At 45.7% G+C, this 20,035-nt stretch overlaps 1 protein-coding gene across 5 annotated transcripts in view; it reads right to left on the bottom strand.

Annotated features, from left to right (window-relative positions):
- EML1 (EMAP like 1) overlaps nt 1-20,035 on the bottom strand; it is a 196,883-nt gene that overhangs the window by 66,564 nt on the left and 110,284 nt on the right. For all 5 annotated transcript variants that reach the window (XM_043921463.1, XM_043921461.1, XM_043921462.1 and 2 more), the window contains exon 2: nt 16,230-16,412. In XM_043921463.1, coding sequence (XP_043777398.1) covers nt 16,230-16,412 — 183 coding nt within the window. The remainder of the gene's footprint in view (nt 1-16,229; nt 16,413-20,035) is intronic.

The following is a 20,035-nucleotide window of genomic DNA, read 5'->3' as shown; positions in this document are numbered from 1 at the left end:
AAAGGAACCACGGACCCTTGGGGAAATGCCCAAAACTAGGGCTGGGACAGGGAATATCCAACATGAGCCTGGAGCATCTTATGGCACCAGAAAGTAAGGAAGTGCTCACAAAACCCACACTGATGGGGTAGTGCTGGATTATACCCCAAACTATCAAATAAATATCAGGTTCATACTGATACAAATACCTGGTGGAATAAACACACGAGGAGGGCACACCCGCAGGCAGAGAAGTTCCAAATAATTTATGTGGATACTTCATCCTTCAGACAGTGGAGCATATTCTCTGCCCCTGAAGTGTGGGCTGTGCACACTGACTTCCTCCTAAACCACGCCGCGCGGAGGTGCGATGAGGAGGAGAAACCGGACAGACACACCTCGGCCAGGTGACCGAGGTGGACACCACAGCGGCAAGGCACGCAGACAGCACGCACCCGTGGGAGGTGGGACGAGAGCAGCGCCGTACCTCTGTGGTCTTTCTCCCTAAGCCCGCCCCGAGTCTAATCAGGAAAAAGGCATCAGACAAACCCAAACTGAAGGACAGAACTCTGCACAACGGTCAAGGTTAAACAAGAACAGGGAAAACCTGAGAAACTGCCAGTCCACGGAGCCTAAGAAGGCACGATGACTAAATATAATCCCAGATGGGATCCTGAGACCAAAAAAGGACCTAAGGGATAAACTAAGGATATCTGGATAAAGTATGCCCCTTGATTGATCATCATGTATCAATACCGTTCCGTCAGTTGTGACAAACATTCTAATGTAAAATCTTAACAATAGGTGAAACTGGGTGCGGGGGGAGGGTACAGAAACTCTGTACTCTGTTTGCAACTTTTCTGTAAATCTAAAACTATTCTAAAATTAAAAGTTTATTTTAGGGTGCTAGCAGAATTTATTTTGTTCATCCCCAAGTTAAATCTGCCTCAGAGGAGGCCCTTAAAAATACTACCAATGACAAAACCACCCAGAGTGCCAAAATTTCAATACACAGAAACTTTTCAGTCCTGAAAGCTGAGGGCCGGCCCACCTTCTTCTTTTTTAATTGTGAAAGAGCCTTTAAAAAGCCACAGTCAGGCCCCTCCGGCCACAGCAGGGCACCCTTCTCCACCCCCTCCAAGCTCTCTCTCTCCTCATTCTCTGAGCCCCTGCTCCAGCCAGGGGCCCTAGCCCAGTGCTTGGAGCAAATATTCCTCAACGAAAACACCACAGCTCCAAAACAGAGATTCTAAATCTTTCCTCACACACACAGTCTGCTCCCACGCTGATGTCCACTCTCTGCCAGGACAGAACCTTCTCCAGAAGCAATGCCATCCTCGCCTCATCTCCACCTCCTCTCTCTGCTTCACCTACCATTTCAGTCTCCACTTTGTCGGTCTTTTTAAAATATATGTACTGTGCTGGTGTCTTCCCTGAGATTCACGTTCACCCAGAACCTCAGACTGTGACCTTATTAGGAAATAGGATCTTTGAGGCCCTGCTGCCCGCTGCTGCTTAATCTCTCAGTTGTTTGATTCTTTTGTGACCCCATGGACTGTAGCCCGCCAGGCTCCTCTGTCCATGGGATTCTTCAGGCAAGAATACTGGAGTGGGTTGCCATTTCCTATTCCAGGGGATCTTCCCGACCCAGGGATCAAACCCACATCTCCTGCATTACATGCAGATTCTTTACCACTAGTACCACCTGGGAAACCCCAATACAATTGGTTAAGGTGAGGCCACACTGGATTTGGGTGGGCCCTAAATCCAATGACTCATGTCCTTATAAGAAGCCCACGTGTATATATGAACATTCAATGGAATATTACTCAGCCATAAAAAAGAATGAAATCATGCCATCTGCAGCACCATGGACGGACCTAGAGATGATCATACTAACTGAAGTAAGTCAGATGAGAATGACCAATGTCAGGTGATATCACGGACATTGAGAACAGACTGGTAGTTGACAAAGGGTGGGGGGAGGGGGGATGGAACGGGAGCCTGGGATCAGCAGATGCGAGCTGTTATATATAGAATGGATAAGCAACAGGGTCCTACTGCATAGCAGAGGAAACTGTATTCAACATCCTGTGACAAAACATAGTGGAAAAAATATATATATGAAAAAGAAAGTATATATAAAGAACTGAATCACTTTGTTGTATAGCAGAGATTAAGACAACACTAAATCAACTACACTTCAGGAAGATCCATTAGGGGGAAAACAAAGACGCCCATGTGAAGGTGCATGAGGAGCTCGCCGCGTGAGACGGAGGCAGAGACTGTAGTGACGCGCCCTCCAGCCGAGGCGGGCCAGTGGCCACAGAAGGCGGGCACCACGCATGGACCAGGCTCCCCTCGGAGCTTCCAGGAGGAACAACTCTGCCAGCACCCTGAGGTCGGCCCAGCGATACTCACTTCAGACATCTGGGCTCCAGAACTGTCAGGGAATCCACTTCTGTTTGTAGTCATTCGCTACAGAGGCCCTAGGGAGTGACCACAGCACGCATATCAGCCTGCCGGGCGTCTGACTTTCATTCCGCTATCACCGTCTCTCTGCAGGGGCTCCCCCAGCGCAACCCCTAAAACCGAGGGCTGGCCTCCCACTGCATGTGGCGGCTCTGTCCCGGCAAATCTCCTTCAAAACCCCTGTCGTGATCCCTCATGGATGGTCTCCTCACACAGCCCGCTGCATCACGTGTCAGGTCATCAGAACCAACCACAGTGCAAAAGCTGAAGCCGTGATGGCAGCTCCGAGTGCCGGACATCAGACAGAGTAGTAACAACCTAAAATGCGCCATCCCATCCAGTGGGAACCACGCGTGTGCTCCGGCTCCACTGCACACCCAGGCCTGGGGGAGGAGGAGAGGACACGGTCCCCCGAACCCCCAGGCCCATGCGCCTCCGGGCCGCTCTCCATCATTTCACTCTTTTATAATCTCAGGGATCACAGCTCACTCTTCACCAGATTTTTTGTCGTCCTTTCTTTTTTAAATTATGAAAGTATGATCATACATTTACAGGAGACTTGGAATACAGAACAAAGTTACATATATATTCCACTATGAAAGTGAAAGTCAAAGTCGCCCAGTCGTGTCCGACTCTTTGTGATCTCATGGACTATACATGGAATTCTCCAGGCCAGAATACTGGAATAGGTAGCCTTTCCCTTCCCCAGAGTATCTTCCCAACCCAGGGATCAAACCCAGGTCTCCCGCATTGCAGATGGATTCTTTACCAGCTGAGCCACCAGGGAAGCCCAAGAATACTAGAGTGGGTAGCCCATCCCTTCTCCAGCAGATCTTCCCAACCCAGCAATCAAACTGGGGTCTCCCATATTGCAGGCGAATTCTTTACCAACTGAGCTATGAGGGAAGCCCATAGCTCCACTATATATTACAATTTTTTTTTTAAGTAGATATGTCAAAATTTTTAGCTGGGGTTTCAATATCAAATTCTCAAAAATTAATAGGATGAATACACAGAAAAGTAGGAGGAGACAGTGGACCCGATGTGAGAGCTGGACCATAAAGAAGAACACTGAGCACCGAAGAACTGATGTCTTCAAACTGGGGTGCTGGAGAAGACTCTTGGAGTCCCTTGGGCAGCAGGGAGGTCAAACCATTCAATCCTAAAGGAAATCAACCCTGAATATTCACTGGAAGGACTGAAGCTGAAACTCCAATACTCTGGCCACTTGATGCGAAGAGCTGACTCACTGGAAAAGACCCCAATGCTGGGAAAGATTGAGGGCAGGAGGAGAAGAAGGAGACTGAGGATGAGATGGTTGGATGGCATCACTGACTCAATGGACATGAGTTTGAGCAAACTCCAGGAGATGGTGAAGGACAGGGAAGCCTGGCGTGCTGCCGTCCGTGGGGTCGCAGAGAGGCGGACACGACTGAGCGACTGAACAACGAAAGTAGACCTGAAAATCACCATGAAACAACTCAACATGATTAAGATCTATACAATTTTCACACAGCAGTCAAATACAAATTCTATTCAAGTTCCCACAGACTATAAACTAGGAGACACTAGAACATATCCAGGGACATGAAACACAGTGCAAAAATCTCTTGGTCTAAAGGTACTGAAATCATACAGAGTCTGCTCTCTTATCACCACCCCACCAGGTTTTCTTTTTCCCACCAGGTGCCCAGACTCGTCACTCTCTGGGCGTCCTCCCTCCACCCACAACAAGCAAACCCACCTCACTCCCACCCCAAGCTTGCTTCTGTGAAGCAGAATCCCGTGGAGTTACAATGCAGCTCACCGGGCCCCATTCAAGGTCCGGGCCGGGGCCTGTGACCCTGCCTTTCTACCCAGCCTCCAGGCTGCTGCTGCTCTGGGGACCGCACTCTGGGCACCACCGGTCTGCACCAACCTCCAGCCGGGCAGGGCCTCTCCTCGCCAGCCCGGCCAGCCCTGGTGGCCCCGGCTCTATGGCACACCAGTCTATATCTCGCAATTTAGTGCTTCGTTATAGGCTGCTGTTTCAGGCGGGCTAGTCTCACTTACACCCGGTTAGAGCGGGTGAGACATTCGTGCTGGGAGGGGGTGCCACCTAGATCCCCCTCTGTGTGCTTGAGGAGTGGGCTGGACTCCACAGCGGGCCCCATCACGTGCCCGTGGGGCCGCGGGCTGGCAGGTAACTGGACCCTAAAAGCAGAGAAGCTGCTGGGGCAGGAGCAGCCACACCCAGGGGGCGGGGCCACAGCCCACCTGGGGACCGGCCTGGAAGGAGTCAGGGGTACAGCCTCTGACCTCGCTCTCCCTCCCTCCAGAACCCACTGGGGATATTGCTGCTCAAACCCCACTGGAGCCGAGGGCAAGCGGCCGAAAGGTGTGGTCCATACAGCCCCTGGGGGCAGAGAGCTGGCTGGAGGAGGGTAAACAAAGGACCAGGCGGGGCTGATGGACGATGGCTAGGACCCTGCTCCTCTTCAGCATCTAAGCCAGGACGTGCCTCCCACATACTTAGGTGCCCGCCAAGCCAGGCTGGGTGCCCCCCGGGCTCCCACAGCCCCTGCCTTGTGCCACCTTCACACTGCCCATTCCCGTCCACCCCATCACCTGCGGGCTCCATGAAGGCAGCATCTGCTACGATGCTGACGTGGAAGGTGTTCCACGTGCGTCTGTTGGTCAGACTGCACTAAATTTCAAGAGCAAAGATCCTGCTTCCAAGAAAAGGGCTTGTGTGGCCCTTTCTGACTCTTTTCTTGGCTGCGACACAAGGCTAGCGGGATCCCTAGTTCCCTGACCAGGGATCGAACCACACCCCCTGCAGTGGAAGTGCAGCATCTCAACCACTGGATTGCCGAGGAAATCCCCTCTGAGTCACTGTTTTTAATTTTTCCTTGAGTCATAATTTCAAAATTCAGTCTCATAATAATTAAGTACTGTTCTTCTCCCCAAAAAGGAGATGGGATTTTTTAAAAGCCCATAAAAAGAACATCAATTGCATGCAGCAGGCCTTCTCAGAGGGCATAATAAACCTCACACATTAAACTGTAATAGAGCAGTATCAAAAGCGAACAGAATTGTTAAAGCTGTAATGAGAAATCATAAAAGAAAAACAGTGGCTATGGAGAGGAAAGCGGCTTCCCTGGTGGTTCATATGGTAAAGAATCTGCCTGCAACGCAGGAGACTGGGTTTGATCCCTGGGTCGGGAAGATCCCCTGGAGAAGGGAATGGCTACCCACTCCGGTACTCTGGCCAGGAGAGTTTCATGGACAGAGGTCCCTGATGGGCTACAGTCCAAAGGGTTGTAGAGTCAGACATGACTAAGAGACTAACGTTTTTTTAGTGTGTGTGTGTGTGTGTGTGTGTGTGTGTGTAGAGGAGGGGAAAAGAAGGAAGGAGAGGGAATGGTGGTCACTGCTGCAGTGACATGAGGTTGGAAAGAGCCCGACTTTGACAAGATCCAATCACTGCTACATCCCTGTCGATACTGTGCCTGGCCTGTGTCACCACTGACTTCTTGAATAGCATCACAACGACACCAATATGTTTGCTAAATACCTATTTTGCACAGAACACCACATGAGATGTCTTTCATGTTTCCATATCTAAACATGATTAGCCACTCAAGGAAAAAATATTGCTGCCATAAAGAAAAGTTTTGAAGAAAAGCGTTATTTCCGAACGTCCAATCTGAACAGGTACCAGCCTGGATCATGAGAATGGCAGGACACAAGAGCAGCTATAATGAGTCATTTTCAGAAAAGTGATCTTGAAAACTGCAGAAGAGAAATAGCACCAGGGAAGGAAGATTCAAACACAATTTCCAGCTCATCGGATGCTAAGATAAATGGATTGCTGGCTTCGAGATGACACTGAGATAGGAGACATTCTTCTGGTTCAGGAAAGCTTTTTAAAAAATAATTATTTCCAGGTAGTACAGTGGTAAAACATCCACCTGCCAATGCAGGAGACACAAGAGACCCAGGTTCGATCTCTGGGTTGGAAAGATCCCCTGGAGTAGGAAATGACAACCCACTCTGGTATTCTGGCCTGGGAAATCCCAAGGACAGAGGAGCCTGGTGGGCTACAGTCCATGGGACTGCAAAGAGTCAGACATGACTGAGCATGTACACACATATATATTTAATTGTTTTTAGGGGCAAAACATAGACAAACAGTCCCTTGGCTGCACCGAGATGATGAAATGCTCTAGTTTGGATACCAGGGTGCAACCTAGCATCCTGAATGCTGTGTGAGAAGAACTAAATGCAGGATTTCAGTTATGATCAAAGCTGCCTGAGGCAGATGAAGGTCCAGTGAGTGTCCACTCTGTATCCTGCACACACAGGCAGAGGGCGAGGAAGACCCCCAGACAGTTCTCATCGCCCAAACAGTCACTCTTTCACTGGTACCCAGGTTGAGTGGTGGGAGGAGAGGACAGAAGGAGATCAGGTCTGGAAGACGGGGGCCAGGGTGTGAGGTCCAGAGTGTCCCAAGTTGGCAGTGTGACCGCAGGCAAGACCCCCTGGGACCTGCTTCCCTAGTCCATACGGTAAAGACTTCACAAATGCTCGAAGGGTCATTCGTCCTGCTCTGAAATCTAGGACCCTCAGGAAAGAAACACCTGAGTTTCTATGTGACTTTACCATGCTGTGTAAGTTCTCTTAGACCCACTAACCCACTGGAAGTGAAGGAGAGGAGCCAGCAGGCTGAAGTGGACAGGCTCTGCAGCGAGCAGACGCAGTCACATACAGAGTGTTTATGACCTGTCTGCGTGCATACTACTTCATATAAGCTCCCCAAAAACTACCCTTGAGTCAACTTCCCTACAAAATGACTCCAGACTGTGGGAACTGAAAATCTGTAACAAAGGTATTCAGAATCTCAGGTCTAAAGCATTCACAAGTATGCTTGAAATGAAAAAGTTTTCATCATTCGAAATGGGAGGATTGGAATACCCAGACTTTCATGAAATACTATCTTTGACAATATATTTTCAAAACTATAGCTGATGTAAACACAGACTTTCCAAGCATAGGTAGTCAAATCTACTAATGTTTGTTATTATGATATTGTTATAATCTTATGATCAAGATACCCTTTTAACTGTTGTTGTTGTTAAGTTATTAAGCCGTGTCCAATTCATTGCAACCTCATGGACTGCAGCACGCCAGGCTCTTCTGTCCACTATCTCCCGGCGTTTGCTCAAATTCATGTCTACTGAACGGGTGATGCTAACCATCTCATCCTTTGTTGCCCTCTTCTCTTCCCGCTTTCAGTTGTTTCTAGCATCGGCGTCTTTTCCAGAGTCGGTTCTTTACATCAGGTAGCCAGTGTTGGAATTTCAGCTTCAGCATCAGTCCTTCCAATGAATACTCAGGACTGATTTCCTTTAGGATGGACTGGTTGGATCTCCTTGCAGTCCAAGGGACTCTCAAGAGTCTTCTCCAACACCACAGTTCAAAAGCATCAGTTCTTTGGTGCTCAGCTTTCTTTATGGCCCAACTCTCACATCTGTACGTGACTACCGGAAAAACCATAGCTTTGACTATATGGATCTTTGTCAGCAAAGTGATATCTCTGCTTTTTAATATGCTATCTAGGTTGGTCATAGCTTTCCTTCCAAGGAGCAAGCATCTTTTAATTTCATGGCTACAGTCACTCACCGTCCATAGAGATTTTGGAGCCCCAAGAAAATGAAATCTATCACCCTTTTAATTTACATCACATTAAAACTCAATAAAAAATAATAACAACTTATCAAATGTGCAACATTTGATAAATGAAACATTCCATTAGGTTTCAAAATAAATTTAATTATGAAAAGCATGACTATGTATGTGATTATATGTAGAAATTCAAAGTTTAACACAACTTACCATTATGAACCCAGAATTCCTAACTTTCTACTTCAAAATTGAAAAGATGTCTATATTTGGAATCAGAAAAGGTGACCTGCTTTTGCTAAATTGTAAGACAAAGTAGGTAATTACTCATGTGCTGGGTAAGAGCCTTATCACTAATTCCAAGCAATATTACAGATGCATTTATCCTTGGATCCAGCAATCCCACTTCCAGGAACCTATCCTAAAGATATACTGGAGAAATAAAAATGCCATATGCACAAGGCCTGTTTGTAAAACAGGGATGGCATATGCCCATTTCTTTCTACTTTTATATGCATTTGAATGTATTCATAATACAAAGTTTAAAAACAATCTTTCTCAGTCTCTTAAAAACTGAATATATCTACCAAGTGCTCAGTCGCTCAGCCGTGTCCAACTCCTTGCAGTCCCATGGACTGTAGCCCATCAGCCTCCTCTGTCTGTGGGATTCTCCAGGCAAGAATACTAGAGTGGGCTGCCATTTTCTCCTCCATATCTATCAAGTCTTTTCTACAAATCACTAATGAATGTCTATTTAAACTGGCAAAGGCAATTACAGAGGAAAATGGAAGAAACTATAGCATGTTCTGTCTAAAAGAAAGCACACGTTATTTTCTGTAATTAACCAATTTGTAAGGAGAAAGATAAGGAAAAAGCACAGTAGATGAGAGAGGGGAAAATTGCTAATTTTGGCTAACCAGGATAAAAAAACTAAGTTAAATATGCATTGATTTCATTCACTGCAAAGAACTTAAAATTTTTTAATTTGTTAGTTACATCTCTCTAATAAAATTTATAGTGAAAAGACTATAATACAATATTTTACACAATTATATGCTGAATATGATTTACTGTATTTGGGATACTTTGCAAATTAAACCTTGAAAGAAGAACTCTCATTTCAACTCACATAGTTATTCATTTCTTAAATATCTGGTTTGATTTGAATAATGCTAATTTAAATAATACTGCTAAGAGGCGTGTACATCCAAGCAACACGGATGACTGAAAGAACGTAAGTGGAGCCAGGCCTACAGGGGTCAAGTTCCAGATTTTCCCAAACCAGATGGACAATTTGTGTGGGGCAAATTATCCAGTCTCCTAGAGGCTACCTTCTCATCTGTAAAACAGGAACAATAATACCCACCTCAAAGGGCTGTGGAGAAGTGACATGAATTAATATATCCAAAATACCTACTGCAAAGGCCAACACCATCCAGTTAACAAACGGTAGTCTCAGGTATTATAGTGAATATCAGGGGTAAGTGTTAATGTAGCAGAAGCTACTTAAGGATGACCTGCAGTTTGCTTTCAACAGTACTCGCAAAGACTAAGTTCTGAGACGAGGTTTTGATGTCCCAGATTAACAGAACTGTCTTGCTTGTCAGCGCCTCCAGCAGATGGTTTCTGCTTATAGTGATTTACTCTCTGATCTGTTGATTAATGGGACTATTAATATAAAGATCAGAAAAGTCTGAAGAAGGTGTATTCAGGTTTTTAAAAAGTTAAGCTGTCAAATGACAGTCTGAACTGCCAAGCAAAATTTAAAATGAGAAATAAGAACTCTTGTTGGTTAATGTATAAAAAAGCAGACAATCCTCTCATACAAGGGACAACTAGATTTCAACCTACATTTTACATTAAATCCTATAACACTTCACTAGAACTGAAATGGAAATTAGTCGTGCATGTCAGCAGTGGATCTATTATGAATTTAACTCCAAAGCACATTGCTTGTCTTCTTGAGAACACACGTGAGCAAGCTCCAGCCTCCAGACATTTGCTCTGAGCCCTGTTGCTGACCTTGTGCACTAAAGATCACCTTTGGCAGGAAGAAAGGAGTCATTTTTAAAGCATAAATTCCTTCTGCTTATTAAGGAGTGTACACCAAAGAACATTTAGTATAAAAGTATAAAAAGGAAAAAAAAAATCATTACCACATCACTCAGAGGGGAAAAAAAAAAAAAAGATAACTCTTGGTACACTTCACTCTTCTTTGTATAGATTTTGTCTGTTTAGTTGGAAAATACAACATATCCAGTTGGATATACTGATTCTGCCTTTTAATATAATACACAAACATCTCCCATGCTGTTACCTAAAACAGAAGCATCTTTGAAGATTACAAAGCTTTCCCTCACATGAGGTGCCACAGTTTTCTGGTCATGTCCCTAGTGGTTGCTTTTGCTATTGTTTTCTTTTCTTTTTTTTTTTTTTTTTGCTGTTGTTTTCTATACAATTTTTCTCCAATACTTGTATTCTGTAAGGAATTCCCTTATTCACATGCATTTTTCTATGTCTATACCCAGAAGAGCAGTATAATGGTGTCTGTTCACTGCACTCTGTGCCCCCAGTCCAACCACAATATTTAAAAAACTTTCATATTAGCAAGAATTTTAAGAATATCGGCCTCCAGAAACTATTTGATTCTCTTCTCCCCACTTTATGATAACCCAAGCTCAGCATAATTAAAACATTCCAAATCTTCCCAGTCCCTTGGACAGCAAGGAGTTTAAACCCATCAACCCTAAAGGAAATCAACCCTGAATGTTCATCCGAAGGGCTGACGTTGAAGCTGAAGCTCCAATATACTTTGGTCACCTGATGCAAAGAGCCGACTCACTTTAAAAGACCCTGATGTTGGGAAAGATTGAAGGCAGGAGAAGGGAGTGACAGAGGATGAGATGGTTGGATGGCATCACTGACTCAATGGACATGAGTTTGAACAAGCTCTGGGAGATGGTGAAGGACAGGGAAGCCTGGTGTGCTGCAGTCCATGGGGTCACAAAGAGTCAGACGCACGGCAAATGCACAAGAACAACAAATCCTAACTGAAAGTTTTTTTGTTTACTTGGCTACATTGGGTCTGAGTTGCAGCATTCAGGATCCTCCTTGTATCCTGTGGGACCCTGGTTACAGTGTGTGGATATCTAGTTGTGGTGCATGGACTTTGGAGTGCCGGCTCAGTAATGAGGTGCGGTCTTAGTTGCTCTGTGGAATGTGGGATCTTAGTTCCCTGACCGGGATTTGAACCCATGTCCCTTGCATTGGAAGGTGAATTCTTAACCACTGGACCACCAGGGAAGGACCTTTGAAAGTTAATCCCACCTGAACAAAGCTGAGGTTCTCTACAGTTGAGACGCATGACATGACATGGGAACAAGTTCTTCATGTGTTTTATTTTTTTTAAATAACATAAGCAAACAAAAAGGAGGACAGCAATCCTAAGACCCAGGGTTAAGAAGAGATGTTAAATTAGCACAAAACACCAGTCCTGGGGGTAGGGGAAGGTTACCAAGGAAAAGTAGAGCCTAAGACTCAGCTCTCTATAAGCTATCTGTCTAGGGTTGGCTGCAACTTTCCTTTGTCTCAGGAGGCCCTGGACTTTTCTGTTAGTGAGTTACTTTCACGAGACTGCAGTTCTCATTGGGGTATGAATTAAGTCACGTGAAGAATGATAAAGTAAGTCAAAGCTTAGACATCAGGATAAACTTTCTTCAAGTGAGTGAAGTACTGTCGTGAAAGAGGCTTCTCAGGTGGCTCAGTGGTAAAGAATTCACCTGCCGATGCAGGAGACGCAGGAGACCGGGGTTCAATCCCCGAGTCGGGAAGATCTCCTGGAGGAGGAAATGGCAACCCACCCCAGTATTCTTGCCTGGAAAAGTCCATGGACAGAGGAGACTGGTAGGCTACTACAGTCCATGGGGTCGCAAAGAGTCAGACTTGATTGAGCGCGCGTGTGCGCACACACACACACACACACACACACACACACACACACACACCCGTCATGAAAAGGATGGGTTATTATTCACGGTCTCCCCGGCAATACTGAGGCCAGTGAGTGGACGCTGCGGTCTGACGTTTTAGAATGGCTGTCGGACGGTCACGGCACTCACCACGCCCTTCTTCTGAGCTGAGCCCCACCAGAGGCTCCCTGTCTGACCAGGTGGCCTCTTTCTTTGCGGCCTAGTCATCCCCGTCACTTGGCAAACAGCTCAACACTGCGCACCAGAAGCTTAAGACACTGAGCCCTAAGCTTCTGACAACTCACCTTGGAGGGAAAATCGCTTAATATCTAAAAATCAGAACACCATGTGCCCAGTCTGAGGGTGGCAAACCCAAAGAACAGCACGTGATAGTAATGACGTGGCCTTCAAAGACCCAAAGGAGGTTTGTCTCAAAGCTGTCCTGTCTAAGCATCCCCCAACTAAGCCACAGCTGTGGCGTGCCAGCTCCAGGTAGGGGGGTACTCGGCATGCCAACACTGCAAGCTCTGAAAGAGAAGCAGCGACTCGGAGCTTCCGATGGGATCACTTCCGCTTCTCCCCTCCTCTCCCACCATCCTATATGTGCATGTCAAAGAGGGAACACCACAGCCCTCTGCATTCAGGCCATGCCACTCACCAGCTCTCTTATGACCTTTTTTCTATTTCTTGGTGTGACTTAATCGTGCTTTGGTTTATTTTCATTTTCGAAAAGAATGCTATAAAGAAACATCCAATCTAAGTATGAAAAACAACAAAAAAGAAGTTTCCAAAACTCAAACTTTACTCTTAATCAAGAAAAGAAAACTCCTGGACAGGCCCCTTTATTTCCCCCTCCTTTTCTAAAAATAGAAGTTTTAGAAGCCTGAAGTTGTATATAAAGCAACGACTCCAAATGTACCCTTTAGGATACAGTAGTCATCAGATTTATTTTTGGAAAGCTGCGTAGGTCAAGAATACCTAGAATAACCTGGTTTCTATTTAAAATACCCTAATCGCTTTGTAATTTAGGAGAAAAAGATTATTTAAAGGGATTATTCACAATGTAGGCATCTCCCAATATGTATATCTCACATGGAGCTGGTGATAATTACCCTGAAGGACAGGGAAAAGAGATTGCTTTCCACAGACATGTGAAAATGTATCCAGGCCAGAGAAGAAATGAACAGATGCAACATCAAGATAGTACCCTCTCCTGACTCCAAGGAAAAGATGGCAACTGTGAAATGATTTCTTAAATCCCAACAAAATAAGAAAGTTAATTTTAAAGGGACATTTACATGCTGCAGACTTAAAAGGGCTTAACCAAAGGAATTTGACAGCCAAGATGAATTCCGTTTGCAAGAGTTAGCCATGAGGAAAAGCGGTTCTGGCCAAAGATGAGTAACGCATGTTGGCTGAAATCAGATGCCAGGGTTCTAACTAGCAGGAGAGAAGCTTTTACGAGGCATTTTATTTCTACAACTGTAAGAAGAGGGTCACTACAGAATTACTTAACACACAAATATTGCTTTCTATTTTGTACCCAGGCACCACTGGGGGATGAAATGGTGATTTAAATGTGCCAGAAATCCACTATTTATAGGTATAGAACTCTGTCACAGGCTATGTTCTACTAGAAAAAGAAAAAGGGATTTAAAGAAAAACCAGGAGGTTTTGCCTTACTAGGAGCTTATGAGCAAAGAAGGAGGGGAAGTTAGTAATAAGCTTCAGGTTCTAAGCATGTCAGGGAGGGGCCTGCCCCCTCTTGGCCCCTGATCAGAAGTGTTTGCTGTGCTGAACTGGACAACAGTGTAAACTGAGGGCAGACAGACGAGAGTCCCTGAAAGTATCCAGGAGGCACGGCCTCCACAGGGGCCAAGGACTCGTGTGTGGTTTCGGTTCTGCAAGCTCTCTCTATCCCAGTCTTAATAAACTGTTTTCCGGTCCACTGTGGACATTTCTTCCTTGACTCAACTTGCATTTACTGATCATCTACAACTGTGTACACCTCGGCTACAATTCACCAAAGTCGGCTACAAGTCACCCACATTGGCTACAACTCACCAACGTCGGTGACAAGTCGCCAACATCAGCTACTAGTCACTGAAGTCTACTGCAATTCACCAATGTCGGCGACAACTCACCAACGTTGGCCACAACTCACCAATGTCAGCTACAACTCACCAATGTTGGCTACAACTCACCAATGTCGGCCACAACTCACCAGCGTCGGCCACAACGCACCAATGTCGGCCACAAGTCACCAATGATGGTGAAGTCACCAACGTCAGCTACTAGTCACCAATGTCTACTGCAATTCACCAATGTTGTCTACAACTCACCAATGTTAGCTGTAACTCACCAGTGTCAGCTATAATTCACCAACGTTGGCTACAACTCACCAACATTGGCTACAACTCACCAATGTCGGCTACAAGTCACCAACATTGGCTATAACTCACCAATGTCGGCTACAATTCACCAACATTGGCCACAACTCACCAATGTTGGCCACAACTCACCAATGTCGGCTACAACTCATCAATGTCGGCTACAACTCACCAGTCGGCTACAACTCACCAGTCGGCTACAACTCACCAATGTCGGCTACAACTCACCAATGTCAACTACAATTCACCAATGTCAGCTATAACTCACCAATGTCGGCTACCAGTCACCAATGTCCAGCCAAAAGAAACCGTCACACTTCGTGGGATGATTTCAACAATTCTACGATTGCTTCACTATTGTTCTAAGCTTGGATTCTCTGTCAATATTAAGAGAGCAACATATCTCCTGGAGCAAGAATCTGCCATGAGCCACCATGGGATCCTACAATCCCACTCCTGGGCATATGTCCAGAGAAAATGATAATTCAAAAAGATACATGCACCCCAGTGCCAGGAGCAGCACTATGTACAATAGCCAAGACAGTGAAGCAACCTAAATGTTCATCAACAGAGGAGTGGATAAAGAAGATGTGGCACATCATATACAATGGAGTATTACCCAGCCATAAAAAGGATGAAATTATGCCACTTGCAGCACCATGGATGAATCTAGAGATGATCATATGAAGTGAAGTAAGTCAGACAGAGAAAGACCAATGCCACAGGCTATCACTTATATGTGGAATAAAAAAAAAAAAACACAAATGAATTTATTTACAAAACAGAAATAGACACATAGACATAGAAAACAAACTTATGATTACTAAAGCGGAAAGGAGAGAGAGGGATAAATTAGGCGGTTGAGATTAACGTATACAACTTCTTGTTGTTGTTCAGTTGTTAAGTCGTGTCCAACTCTTTGTGACCCCATGGACTGCAGCACACCAGGCTCCTCTGTCCTCCACTATCTCCTGGAGTTTGCTCAAATTCATTTCCGTCGAGTTGGTGATGCTATCTAACCATCTCATCTGTATATAAAATAGAAAACCGACAAGGACCTACTGTACATACAGTCAGAGAACTATACTCAATATTTTGTGACAACCCATAAGGGCTTCCCAGGTGATGTACCAGTAAAGCATCTGCCTGCCAAGGCAGGAGACCCAGGTTCTATCCCTGGGTCGGGAAGATCACCTGGAGAAGGAAATAGCAACCTGCTCCACTATCTGTGCCTGGAAAATTCCAGGACAGAGGAGCGTGGCTGGCTACAGTTCATGGGATCGCAAAGAGTCAGACGCAACTGAGCGACTGAGCACACACACACATAAAGGGAAAAGAGTCTGATACATGTATATTTACATGTATATGTAAAAAGAATAGATACATGCATACGTATCGCTAGTGGCAAAGAGCCCGCCTGCCAACGCAGCAGACGGGGATTTGATCCCTGGGTCGGGAAGATTACTGTAGAAGGAAATGACAACCCACTCCAGTATTCTTCCCTGGAGAACCCCACAGACAGAGGAGCCTGGCGGGCTACAGTCCATGGGTCACAAGGAGTCGGACACAACTGAAGCAACTTAGCGCGCACGCATGTATGTGTGTAACTGAAGCACTTTGTTGTACACCTGGGACTACCACAACACTGTAAATCAACCGCACTTCGACGTTTTAGAAAAGAATACTTAAAATGAGGAAAAAGCGAAATGCACCACCGCCGAGCCCGCTGTCGCTCCCGTGCACCTGCAACGCACACCTTTGGTCGGTCCTTTCCTGTTGAGCACCGCCTGCTGCTCCTCGGTGATGTTCAGCCTCCGAACCACATCGGCGAGAGCCGACTTGAGCAGCTGGATGTCGTCCTCCTGCATCTGGACTCGCTGCTCCAGGGAGGCGATGCGGTCTGTCACCTCCATGCTGCTGGCAGCAGAAGCGCTGTCATCTGGACCAAGGAAAAAAGTCACAAATTAGTCTCAACTGCTGCCCAGGGAAATCAGGCCAACAGACACACACCGGCACGTTGCCATCACACCATGATATTTAAAAACTAGAGACCATGGCTTCCCTGGTGGCTCAGTCGGTACAGAATCTGCCTGCAGTGCAGGAGACCCACCTGAGTGCAGGAGACCTGGCTTCAATCCTTGGGTCAGGAAGATCCCCTGGAGGAGGAAATGGCAACCCACTCCAATATTCTTGCCTGGAAAATCCCATGGACAGAGGAGCCTGGTGGGATACAGTCCGTGGTGTCACAAAGAATCAGACACAACTGAGCAACTAAACCACCACCATCAGAGACCTTGGCAGACTTGTGTGAAATCTACAAGGGACTACAGTGCTTCATTCTGCTACGGTCTTTTCATTCTCTAGGTTTGTGCTTTTCATATTTTTAAAACTGTGATTTTAATTGCCACGATATTTTTCTAGAGCCGGGCCATTTTCTTTGCATGGTGTTAGAGAACCCTAGAAGTAGAGTGGATATCAGCATACGTCTAGTACAACTTCCCACACGTGGCGGAAATCTGCTGCCCAGCCTCTGGCTTTTGTTCCAATGATGCTACTGACAGGTCCGTGTGATGATCACAGGGCCACAGTACCCACCAGTCAAGACTTTAAAGGATGGGCTAATCTGACAGAGAGGCTTCCCAGGTGGCTCAATGGTAAAGAATCTGCCTGCCAGGAGGTGCAGGTTTGATCACTGGGTTGGGAAGATCCCCTTAGATGGAAATGAAAACACACTCCAGTATTCTTGCCTGGGAAATCCCATGGACAGAGGAGCCTGGCAGGCTGCAGTCCATGCGGTCACAAAGAGTCAGACAACACAACTTAGCAACTAAACAAGAACAGACCTGACAAAACCATCAGTTCAGTTCAGTTGCTCAGTCGTGTCTGACTCTTTGTGACCCCGTGGACTGCAACACACGAGGCTTCCCTGTCCATCACCAACTTCTGGTGCTTGCTCAAACTCATGTCCATTGAGTTGGTGATGCCATCCAACCATCTCATCCTCTGTCACCCACTTCTCCTCCTGCCTTCAATCTTTCCCAGCATCAGGGTCCTTTCCAATGATTGGCTCTTCGCATCAGGTGCTCAAAGTATTGGAGCTTCAGCTTCAGCATCAGTTCTCCCAGTGAATATTCAGGACTGATTTCCTTCAAGATGGACTGGCTGGATCTCCTTGCAGTCCAAGGGACTCTCAAGAATCTTCTCCAACACCACAGTTCAAAAGCATCAATTCTTCAGTGCTCAGCTTTCTTTATGGTCCAGCTCTCACATCCATACATAACTACTGGAAAAACCATAGCTTTGACTATATGGACCTTTGTCGGCAAAGTAACGTCTCTGCTTTTTAACATGCTGTCTAGGTTGGTCATAGCTTTTCTTCCAAGGAGCAAGCAACTTTTAATTTCATGGCTGCAGTCACCATCTGCAGTGATTTTGGAGCCCAAGAAAACAAAGTCTGTCTGTGTTTCCATTGTTTCCCATCTATTTGCTATGAAGTGATGGGACTGGATGCCATGATCTTAATTTTTTGATCGTTGAGTTTTAAGCCAACTTTTTCACTCTCCTCTTTCACTTTCATCAAGAGGCTCTTCAGTTCCTCTTTGCTTTCTGTCATAAGGGTGGTATCATCCGCACATTTGAGGTTATTGATATTTCTCCCGGCAATCTTGATTCCAGCTTGTGCTTCATTCAGCCCAGCATTTTGCATGATGTACTCTGCATATAAGTTAAATAAGCAGGGTGACAATATACAGCCTTGACGACAGGAGTGCCCAAATCTGTTCGCAAACATACGCTTACAGTTAGAGTCATCATAGTTTTGTCTAGAATCGCTACCTCATAATTCCTTAGCAAGGTCCATCAGGGCCCTCCAACTCATCTCACACCCTTCTTCCCTTCTGTTTCTGAGTTCCAGTCAAACTATCCTTTCTCTCTTACTTTAAGGATTTGTATCTGCTGTTGCCTTTGCCTGAAACATTTCTCAATCAGGTTTTTTCATGACCAAGTTCTGTTCTTTCAGTCTCAATTCAAATGGGAGTTTTTCAGAGAATCTGGCTAATAACCTTCCCTAAAGTTGTTCTTTTCAGTCACATTCACCTTGTTTCTTTTCTTTTCTTCTGGACATGCCATGCCCTGGTGACTCAGCTGGTAAAGAATCCGAGACCCGGGTTTGATCCCTGGGTTGGGAAGATCCCCTGGAGAAGGGAAAGGCTACCCACTCCAGTATTCTGGCCTAGAGAATTTCATGGATGGTATAGTCCATGGGGTCGCAAAGAGTCGGACACAACTGACTGACTTTCACTTTATGTACAGAGGAGCCTGGTGAGCTTCAGTCCACAGGGTCACAAAGAATGGGATACGAATGAAATGACTTAGCACACAGGCACGCAGTTTGCAGATGGTAATTCCCTGATCAGGGATCACACTTGCAGCGGAAGCGTGCAATCTTTATCACTGGACCGCCGAGGAAGTCACATCCATCTTATTTCTTTCTTTCATAGCATCACCAAGAACTATAATCACCTTGTTTGTTTGCTTACTGTTTATGTCTCCTGACTCACATGTAAGCATCATGAATCTCTTCTGCTTCTGGGTATGACGACTTCTCTTGGACAGCACTCCCTGCAGAAAGGCACTGTTAAGCCTACAAATCATACAAGTAACAGAAGAAGTACTGGAGCGCGGACACAAGCACACAGACTCCGGTGGGAGTTTGCACTCGCTTGGTGGAGGGCAGATGCGGAACTATAAAAAAACCCAACTCCCTTTTTCATGATCTTTAGCCCTGGGCTAAGCAGTAAACACACAGGTGGGTGAAGACATATGTGGAAAAACCTGCAGTCTTTTTGTCCTTAAAAAATAAAAAAATGAAGTCTGAAAGCTGTGAACACTGGAGAGAGCAGGGAAATCCCCAAATGAAAAAAGCTAGAGGTGGGGGTGATCCTCAAACTCTGTCTCTTCATTTCTGATTGAATATCATGATACAAAACAGCACTGAGAAATTCATTAGATATTAGTGTTTGATTAATAACGTGTTTTCTAAGTCTTAAAAAATCTGCTTATGAAAAGTGAAAGTCGCTCAGTCGTGTCTGATTCTTTGCGACCTCATGGACTATACAGTCCATAGAAATCTTCAGGCCACAATACTGGGGTGAGTAGCCTTTCCCTTCTCCAGGGGATCTTCCCAACCCAGGGATAGAACCCAGGTCTCCCACATTGCAGGTAGATTCTTTGCCAACTGAGCTATCAGGGAAGCCCCCAATCTGCTTATAGAATCATATTTTTTGGGTTGTCCAAGTGGACGGCAGCTTTGAGGAGGGTGCCACATCCATTAGTGGGACCTGAACACACAGAATGTGCTGGCCAGCACAGTCCTGGACAGGAATGAGTCAGGCTCTATCGTTCAACCTTGTGTCTTATAATCAATATCATACAATCCAGTGTGTAAGATAGGCAGCTATAAGATTATATAGCTGCTGCTCTATATTATCAACATTTATGATGCAAAACAGCATTCCGGTGGCCTGTCTGTGCTATGTGCATGCATGCGTGCTAAGTCGCTTT

This window comes from Cervus elaphus, chromosome 13 (assembly GCF_910594005.1).
Source record: "Cervus elaphus chromosome 13, mCerEla1.1, whole genome shotgun sequence".
Classification (NCBI taxonomy): domain Eukaryota; kingdom Metazoa; phylum Chordata; class Mammalia; order Artiodactyla; family Cervidae; genus Cervus; species Cervus elaphus.
The sequence above is the reverse complement of the archived record's forward strand: the minus strand, read 5'-3'. Positions and strand labels throughout refer to the sequence as shown.